Genomic DNA, 10,373 nt, shown 5'->3' on the forward strand with positions numbered 1-10,373 from the left:
TGTTAGCCAGGATGGTCTCAATCTCCTGACCTCGTGATCCGCCCGCCTCGGCCTCCCAAAGTGGTGGGATTACAGGCGTGAGCCACCGTGCCCAGCCTAACAGAATAAAATATTAATGAATTACAAGACTAGTTAGTAGAATATGTAGAAGGAAGCAGAGAGAGAAATAAAAGATGGAAAATTCAGAAAGGACTAAAAAAAAGGCATTTGGAACACAACAATGAGATCTAATATACATACTAATCTGAGTTCCAAGAGGAGAGGAGGGAGATGAAACAGAAACAATAATTGAGATCAACAGCTGAGAATTTTTGAAAATTTATAAAAAACATGAAGCCATGTTATGGGTGAATTATCTCTCTCTGCACTCCCTGACTCATATGTTGAAGTCCTCACCCCTAGAACCCCAGAATTATTTGAAGACAGGATTTCTACAGAGGTAATCAAGTTAAGTGAGGTTATCAGGATGGGCCCTAATCTAATCTGACTGGTATCCTTATAAAAAGGTGAAATCTGGGAGATGGAAGGAGGGAGAAAGAAGGAGGGAGGGAGAGGAAAGGAGGGAGGAAAAGGGAAGGAGAAAGGAAGAGAGGAAGAGAGAGAACATGCAAGCAAAAACTGGAGGTAAAACAGAATCTAAAAATTATTTGATTAATTAAAAAAAGCAGAAAAGGAGTAACAAAGAAAAGGACACACAGGACAAACAGAAAGATGGTAGACTTAAACCCAAGCATATCAATAAGCAGACTAAACACCGCAAAGTCAAAGATTTTCAGACTAGATAAAAAAAATAAATAAATAAAACTAAAACAAGATCCAATTATATGCTGTTTGCAAAAGAGATACTTAAATATAAAAACTCATGAGATGCAACTTAGAAGGAAATTTACTGTATTAAATGTATACCTGTCCTAAAAGCTGAAAATCAACCTGCTTATCCATTAGTCAATTCAGGGTTGCATGGGGGTAGAAAATAAATGATCTAAGACATTTTAATTTATTTTTCCTTTTCTCTCTTCTTTTAATGTACAGAAGGGTCTCACTATGTTGCCCAGACTAATCTTGAACTCCTGGCCTCAGGTGATCTTCCTACCTCAGCCTCCCAAAGTGTTGGAATTACAAGCACGAGCCACTGTGCCCAGCCTAAGACGTTTCTAAACGTAAGGACAGACAAAATTTCTCTCTCACAAACACTTTTTTTGGGAAATCAGTTGAGAATGCTCCAGTACAATGAGAGAAACTAAGAAAAAAAGACATGGAATCTGGAAAATAGAGGACTCAACTCAGGACAACAGTTAATAGCTATTTCAGCCTGAGACTTAGAGAATAACCTAAACTGGGGACAGGGAATGAAAATTCAGGTAGGGAGGTCCCAGGGGAAAAGGGAATTAAGAATAGTTGGTGTGACAGAGAATTTAAAAAGGCTATGCAAGGGCAAACAAAGAGAAAACAAAACTCTAGGAAAAAACCAAAACTTCTAGTACGACTACAGTTACCACAAAACCTTGCAATGAACAATGTTTACAGGGTTATAATGTAAGCTTTTAAAAAAATTGTTTTCGAATCTTTAGAGTAGCAAAGAAGAATTAAGTATGATTACAGAATAGAATGTAAATATTACCAACTTTGACAATATAGAAGTAAATATAGTTGGCTGGGCACGGTGGCTGATGCCTATGGTCCTGTCCCTTTGAGAGGCCGAGGCAGGTGGATCACTTCAGGCCAGGAGTTCGAGACGAGCCTGTCAAACACGGTGAAACCCTCTCTCTACTAAAAAACCAAAAATTAGCCAGGCATGATGGCATGTGCCTGTAATTCCAGCTACTCGGGAGGCTGAGGCAGGAGAATCACTTGAACCCAGGAGGTGGAGGTTGCAGTGAGGCCAAGAGAGTGCCACTGCACTCCAGCCTGGGTGACAGAGCGAGACTCCATCTCAAAAAAAAAAGTAAATATAGTTGCTTGAAGCTGGAAAATTGAAGGGTAGATAGATGAAAACTAATGGAAGCAAATAGGGATGCTACTAAGCAAATTTTACGAAGTAGGGAGTCTAGGGTTAATGGTCAAAAAATAGTAAATATAGTCCTTTAATTTATAGATAACAGATTTAAAACAGTCATACAACAAAATTGGGAGAAGGAGAAAGGTGGGTGAGTATAAGCTAAATCCACATCTGTCGTATCAGGAAGTTAACAGCTATTTCTAAAATAGGATAAATCAAGAAAGAACAATATAGGCAAATCATTTACATGTATGGAAGCAAATGCCAGAAAAAAAATAGCAAAATGCGTTAAAAGGGATCGCTTCTAGGAAGTAGGATTGGTGGGACCTACAGTACCATATACTTTCATGACCATACACAGTGATTAAAACTTAAAAAGAAAATTCATTATGAAACAGTTTCTTTCAGAGGTCATTAGACACATGCCCACTTATTCTCTCTCCCTTTCTTGGGGGAATAAAAAGAAGTTCCCTGGCTGGGCGCGGTGGCTCACGCCTGTAATCCCAGCACTTTGGGAAGCTGAGATGGGTGGATCACTTGAGGTCAGGAGTTTGAGACCAGCCTGACCAACATGGAGAAACCCCATCTCTACTAAAAATACAAAATTAGCCGGGCATGGTGGTGCATGCCTGTAATCCCAGCTATTTGGGAGGCTGGGCTCAGCAGGGCTAAAGCAGGAGACCCTGTCTCTACTAAAAATATGAAATTAACTAGGCGTGGTGGCACATGCCTATAATCTAGCTATTCGGAAGGCTGAGGCAGGAGAATCACTTGAACCCGGGAGGCAGAGGTTGAAGCTGAGATCGCACCATTGCACTGCAGCCTAGGCAATAAAAGCGAAACTCCGTCTCAAAAAAAAAAAAGTTCCTTAATTCAGTCAATTTACATGAAATTTGGTAACAGGATGTTTCCGTCCAGTTTTCTGATTAAGAAAAAAAGTAAGGCCAGGCACGGTGGCTCACACCTGTAATCCTAGCACTTTGGGAGGCCGAAGTGGGCAGGAGTTCAAGACCAGTCTGACCAATATGCAGAAACCCCACCTCTACTAAAAATACAAAAATTGGGCCAGGTGCGGTGGCTCATGCCTATAATCCCAGCACTTTGTGGGACTGAGGCAGGAGGATCACCTGAGGTCGGGAGTTTGAAGCCAGCATGACCAACATGGAGAAACCCCATCTCTACTAAGAATACAAAATTAGCCGGGCATGGTGGTGCATGCCTGTAATCCCAGCTACTCAGCAGGGCTAAGGCAGGAGAACTGCTTGAACCTGGGAAGCAGAGGTTGAGGTGGGCTGAGATCATACCACTGCACTCCAGCCTGGGCAACAAGAGCGAAACTCTGTTTCAAAAAAAAAAAAAAGACCCAGGTGTCTTATTCTACCACCACCACTCACTAGCTATATCACCTTATACAACGTTACTAATCCTCGTAATTTCTTCTTCTTCTTCTTCTTTTTTTTTTTTTTTTGAGATGGGTCTCACTCTTGTTGGCCAGGCTGGGGTGCAGTGACATGATCACAGCTCACTGCAGCCTGAGATCACACCCAGATAATTTCTGTACTTTTTTGCTAGACACAGGGTTTCACTATGTTGCCCAGGCTGGTCTCAAAGTCCTGGGCTCAAGCAATCCTCCTGCCTCAGCCTCCCAAAGTGCTGGGATTACAACATCTATCCCAAAAGTAATTTCTTCATCTATAATGAGATAAAAAATGCTTATCCTAACAGTTAGATAATGCATGTTAATAATCTCTGAAACATAGTAACAAGCATTCAGCATAAGACAGCTTTAATTATTACTTACATTGGCCACCACTTTTACTTCTTTGTATTGTGCTTCATAGAAAATTCCAGCATTTTCCAGTGCTTCTGTTAATGAGGGTCCATTTTTCACCTGCTTATCTAATCCATTCACAAATTCTTCCAGCTTGGAGCTTGCCTCTTCGAATTCTTTGGAGAACTTCTTCCCACCTGTTTTATCTAAAATGACATGGGAAGTACTCGTTTCAGGATTTAAAAAAAAAAAAAATGTAGTCTTTTGACTTTTGAAGAAAACCTCTCTTTGTGAACATACTCTTGCTGCCTTACTGTGCAATACTCTTAGTTTCATAGTTTTATCTTTTTTTTTTTTTGAGACGGAGTCTTGCTCTGTCACCTAGGCTAGAGTGCAGTGGCGCGGTCTCGGCTCACTGCAAGCTCTGCCTCCCGGGTTCACGCCATTCTCCTGCCTCAGCCTGTAGCTGGGACTACAGGCGCCCGCCACCATGCCTGGCTAATTTTTTGTATTTTTAGTGGAGACGGGGTTTCACTGTGTAAGCCAGAATGGTCTCGATCTCCTGACCTCGTGATCTGCCTGCCTTGGCCTCCCAAAGTTGCTGGGATTACAGGCATGAGCCACCGCACCCGGCCTAACAATTTTATCTTAAAGAAGCTTCTCCAAATTACAAAACCACAAAACAGATTATTAAAATTCTTTACAAAACAGACTCATGTGAACCTGCCAGAGTGAAGGCACTTGTAACTAAGGTAAAGAAAAGAAAGTTCAACTAAAAGAGTTTGGTGATTACTTATTTTCTTCACAAATTGGATTCTACACTGCTACTTACTTAGGAATAACAGAATGACGCTCAATTCTATTCACTTATACCATAACTTTTGCATTACAGAAGGCAGTAAGATGTTGTCTCTTAAACAAGAAAAGTAACGTTCAGAAAAGTAAAAATAAAGTGACCTCTGTATGCACACAATAAAAGTTATTCTTTCCTATCTGAAAAAGATTCGTGATAATTCAGTACATCTACTTCTTTCCCAGTGACTGGCAGAATACGGCTTTGGATGTGAGTATAAATTTTGGCTTTGCCTCTTACCAGCTGTGTAACTTGGGCAAGCTACTAATCTCCTTACAAGACCTCAGATTTCTCATGTGATAAAATAGAGATTTTTAGCATGTTTTCTGTTATGATGATTGAATTAGATAATATATGTTAAATTAATTATTTGTTTAAAAAAATGTTTTCTTTAGAGACGGTCTCTTCTGTCACCCAGGCCGGAGTGCAGTGGCATGATCACAGTTCACTATAGCCTCGACCTCCTGGGGTCAAACAATCTGCTTGCCTCAGCCTCCCGAGCAGCTAGGACTACAGGTGTGTGCCACCAAGTACATTAATTTTTAAATTTTTTTGTAGAGGCAGGGTCTCATTATGTTGCCCAGGCTAGTCTCAAACTCCTGGTCTCAAGCAATCCTCCTGCCCTGGCTTCCCAAAGAGTTGAGATTATAGGCACTGTGCCTGGTCTGTTAAATTTAAAGTATGGTACAGGAATAAAATTGGTGCCAAAATTAATAGCTAGTAGTCATTTACTTATTATTTCAAAAATATTCATCAAATATCTATTATGTGCCAAGTATAGCTCTAGGTGCCAGCGTATAGCAATGAACAAATCAATATAATTTCTGCCTTCATGAGGCTTACATTATAATAAATTATTAGTATGATTTACAATTTACAATGCAAGGAAAAGAGATGGTCTAACTAGATTTTATGAGGCATTAGAGTAACTTCATTGAAGAGCATACCCATACCAAGTAACCACACATGTGAAATACAACTGTCTATATATATAACCCAATACACCAAGAAAGTACTAGAAATGAGAAAGATAGAATTTACTTACGAAATTTATATGCATGAAACAACTACCTGGGAAACCAGAGGTGCCACAACTATTTTCTACCCAAGGCTCTCCTTATGAGGTAAACCAGTATGATTACCGGAAAAATGACAGATATGGAAAGAAAATCTGACTTATTCTAAAAGGATGTAAGCATTACCTTTTAAGCATTTGAGAGTTTCTGTGCTGCACACATCCACCCTCATAGTTGACAACTGCTTTTCCTTCAGTTCTATCTGATCTTCTGAGCGCTTGTATAGCAACAGCTCTTCAATTAGGGCCTGAGACTAAACACAGACCAGAGTCATATTTCATTTACAAGATCATTCAATTATTCTCATTCTATCTCTCCCTGTTTTATAAAACAAAACAAAACAAAACAAAAACAAAAACAAAACCCTAAAGTTTAACAAAACCCTGGGAGGAAAAAACTTTTCACTTTTTCTCACAGTCACAGATATTAATGACCAATTCTCATGTCAAAATCATGTTTAGTTATAGACTTTAAAAGATCCTTTTCCTTAATTATACAAAGCTAATTTATGGATACAGAGTTAAGACTAAAACAGACAAAAGTCCACTTACAAAGCCTCTTTAAATTTTAATTACATAAACATAGCCTTCTGTAAGCAAATTCTAATTTAGAAAGAGTTTCACAGGAAAATAAACTCTCTTGCTGGCATAAATTGAATACAGAACTCAGCTGATAATAGATATACTGGAAGAAGGTTATTTCTACCATTAGGGGAACAGATAAAACGCCAAGCAATCTAATCCCAATCTGGGTTCCTTTAGAACAGTTCCCACATGTTTAAAACATGACAGGTGTAACGGAATACAAATAAATCTTATTGGACTATACAGGAAACTATAATACAAAAGGGGTGAATAATACTTTGCTGTATTAAACAAATTCTGTAACTTACTCGAAATTCCGCAACTATCTTAGACTTGAGAGCAGCTTTTGGATTTGTAGATGCTGTTGGAATTAAACAAAAGGTCATTAAGAATACAGACACAAAAAGTTGACTAATAGGAAAAATTTTAGCTCTATAGTTAAGGATATACTCTGAACATATGGCAACATGCACATTTAAGTCATAATTCCTAAAATAAATAATGGACTAGGAAATGTGAACACTCCTAAACGTGGTCAATGTAAAAATATGCTATTTAGACAGACCTAATCTACTTACCTCCAACAGACCCTTGAAGTCATAAAGTCCTAGAATTATTGATTTGGAGACACCGAGATACATCAAGTACCTTTTTTTCCTAGTGTGGGTGTAAGAGGATCTAAATACCTCAAAATAAGAGTGTTCAGGAACAGGACATCCAATTAATCCTGAGCACTGGCTGAAGAAAATTAGTGACAAATAACTCTATTCCTATATATTTATCCTTTGAATTTCTTTTTCTGCTGACTCAATTCATAGCAAAAATAGGCAAGGAAACTTCTAGGTATATTAACACTGTGGTTGAACTTTGGCTGAAATGACGACTCTTGTTGTTCCTAAGCATGCAACTTATGACCAAAAGGATGTCTGAGGACTCCCTTAATCATGATGGATACCATATGCTCGCTGGAGCAAAACCATCCCAAGTGTCTTGTTTTACCTCCCAATTCTCACTCTCTTTTACTTTGTTCCCTCCATACCTTCAAGTCTCTCTCAATATTCCTCAGTTTGCCCACAGCAGCCTATCACATGCAGTATTCCATTCCCTTGATCTCATGCTGGGTAAATATGATAAATATAACAGGAGCTCCCATTACAGAATGAGCTTCTGGCCAGGATCTGAGGCCCACGTCTAATTTGGTAGAGTATATCCCCCAAATCTGGAGATTTCATGGTTCCCACAGAAATGCTTCTTAATGCCTAGTCTCCTCTTCAGATCTGTTGTTTAATGCCAGCTGCCTCTAACGTCATATATCCTTGAACCTGAAAATTAGCCTGGACACTATCAAGTATTTTTTTCTTCTTTCAATCCCCCAACTACTCTTGAATCTTCACTCAATTAAACCCTTTTCTGCATTTCCTTTGTTTTAAAGTGTAGTTTTTGTTTGCTTTTTTTTTTTTAAGAAGTAACTCCATGATGGCTTGTTTATCATAGGTCACTGGGAGCCTCCCAGGCCTGGAAAACAGGCTTGCCCATGGTTTATGCCAGGTACGATGTCAAATGGTCTACATTTTCTTCTGCTCCAAAAAGAGGAGGTAATTTTATATTAGTTGAGATTTTGTTCCTTACTTTGTGATTTCTTCCACTGCTTATTCGGTTGTTTGTTCAGATTTTCTTTCAGCTGCTTCTGAGTTTTGAAAGTGGTACCTGGAAAACATTTCAGTTTTTGCAATCTGGCATTATGGGAAGCTGTTCTGTCTGTCCACTTCAGTGCCAAAGTTGCAGCATGAAAAAAGGCAATCCGAGACTGTGTGTTGTTTCTTTCTTTCCTTTTCTTTCATTTTTATGAAAAAATAGAAATTCCTACCCGATCTAAGAAGCTGTCAAATAAACACGATTATCATCATCAGTGAAATTACCAATTCTGAAAAGAATAGGGAAGGAGGCTTAAAAATACCAATTAACAAATTAAAATGAAGAATTTAACAGCTTCTTAGAAGATGCCATTTTTAAAGCAAATTTCTAGTCAAATGACGGTCATGGTAGCAGATTATCACCAACTTCTACTCAATAACTTAATTACAAGCATATAATACATAAGAATTAAATTCTTTTTAACAAAACAGTACACAACTTACTGTAAATCTAAATCAAAAGACAGTCTAAAGACTGCCAATATATGCTTACTACCAAACAGCTTAGTAAGAATTGACACCCTGTGAAAAATTCTCCAACAGTAAGGGCACAGGGCAGTATTTATTAACACAAACAATGAACCATTTGAAACACTCAATGCAAATGCAGGAAAATAACCAGATGGCTATCACCACTTAATATGCTTGACTTTTGTTATCACTAAAAAACAAAATCCAACCCCATCCCTAAAACCAATTCTATTTACATTTTAATTCAAACAGATCTAGGTTTCTCAAAAGTATTTAATTTTAAACAAATAGGGCTAGATTCAAAACTTAATTTTTCACTATTATACAACATGACCATATCTATAAAATTATGTAATTGTAAAGACTGACTCAAAATTTTCTTTTAGGAGAGAAAAAAGACACTTACTCAAAGCTTCTCTCAATGCCACAATCATCTCTTCTGGGTATACATTTCTATCTTCCCAGATTTTAAAGATTCGTTCTACAGACTTAGAGACAGATGGATCCCTGAAAACAAAGAAAAAGTAATACAGACTATAAAAACCTTGACTTCTATTCCAAACTAGAAATCTGAAAATAAAGTTATCAATAAAATTATTTTCCAAATTTCTTCTGATGTTTATTTCAAAACTTTTTTTCTATAATATCCAGGACTAAAGAAATCTTAAACTTTAAGGATTTTAAGACTCTTAAATTACCAATTCAACACTTTTATAAATGACATAGATGAAACTACAGATGACATACTGAGAGCTTTTTGATGGATATGAACTTGAGAGGGCTGGGAATGTGTGGACACAACGGGAATTCTAAAAGAGATTGAAAAACCTGGTCTAAAACACAATTATAGTAGTACTGAATAAGAAGACAAAGTTTAGCAATGCTATATTTTTTCATTTTTTAAAGGTTTAGAAAAAAAATCTTGAATCAATCACATACTGTAACATGTTTTCTAAAAGACTATTACATAATACTATGAGAATACACAATAAGAATGAGGGAAGTAAAGGGTATTGGTTTATTCTGGCTGGATCACAGATGAGCTTCTGGTTCAAGTTGGCTATCTAACTTTAAAAAATGTTGGCCAGGCACAGTGGCTCACGCCTGCCACCCCAGCACTTTGGGAGGCCGAGGTGGATGGACTGCCTAAGGTCAGGAGTTCGAGACCAGTCTGGCCAAATTTGAAAGGCCGAGCTGGGAAAACCACTTGAGCTTGGAAGTTTAAGACCAGCCTGGTATACGGAGAGAGACCTCATCTCTACTAAAAATGAAAAAATTAGCCACATGTGGTGGCACACATTTGTAGTATCTCCTACATGGGAGCCTGAGGCAAGAGAATCGCTTGAGCCCAGGAGATCCAGGCTGTAGTGACCGGTGATCATAACACTGCAACCCAGCCTGGGCCACAAAGCAAGACCCTGTCTCAAAAAAAAAAAAAAAAAAAAAAGTTAAAGTAGAAGTGAATGAGAAATAATTACCAATAAAATTAATAATTTAAGATTTTAATTATGCTTTGTGAAATGTAGAAGAAATATAAAAAAACAATGCAGGAAGGGCATAACCGTTGTCAGGAAGAGGAATCAAACTGGTGTGATCTCAGGAAGCAAAACAAGGACAAAAGTATGAAGCTATAGGGAAAAGAAATTTTATTCTAACAGATCTGCCAAAGAACAGAAACCATTCTAATAATTTAATAGATCTGTCAAAAGACAAAACAGGAATTTAACCTCTCCTTAAGTGAATCCACCAAACCATGTGGAGATTGAAGTATATGATTCAAAAAAAAAAAAAAAAAAAAAAAAAAGAAAAGCAATATCAAGTTAATGGATACTTTCAAGGATAAGAGTCTATGAATCCATAACATCATGTATTCACAAAGAATTTTTTTTCTTGCCTAAGAATGGCTTATATAAGAAACAGAGAAA

The 10,373-nt window shown here is 37.7% G+C and overlaps 1 protein-coding gene across 3 annotated transcripts in view; it reads right to left on the reverse strand.

The window, feature by feature from the left end:
* RPRD2 (regulation of nuclear pre-mRNA domain containing 2) overlaps positions 1 to 10,373 on the reverse strand; it is a 127,728-nt gene that overhangs the window by 29,544 nt on the left and 87,811 nt on the right. For 2 of the 3 annotated variants that reach the window (XM_011973620.1, XM_011973619.1), the window contains exons 3-6: positions 8,855 to 8,955; positions 6,592 to 6,644; positions 5,826 to 5,952; positions 3,801 to 3,976 (exon numbers count right to left, since the gene is read on the reverse strand). In XM_011973620.1, the coding sequence (XP_011829010.1) occupies positions 3,801 to 3,976; positions 5,826 to 5,952; positions 6,592 to 6,644; positions 8,855 to 8,955 (457 nt within the window). Of the gene's footprint in view, positions 1 to 3,800; positions 3,977 to 5,825; positions 5,953 to 6,591; positions 6,645 to 7,912; positions 7,991 to 8,854; positions 8,956 to 10,373 lie in introns of all 3 variants that reach the window. The other variant, XM_011973618.1, reaches the window with a different exon arrangement.

Source organism: Mandrillus leucophaeus, unplaced genomic scaffold, assembly GCF_000951045.1.
Source record: "Mandrillus leucophaeus isolate KB7577 unplaced genomic scaffold, Mleu.le_1.0 Scaffold139, whole genome shotgun sequence".
Lineage (NCBI taxonomy): Eukaryota > Metazoa > Chordata > Mammalia > Primates > Cercopithecidae > Mandrillus > Mandrillus leucophaeus.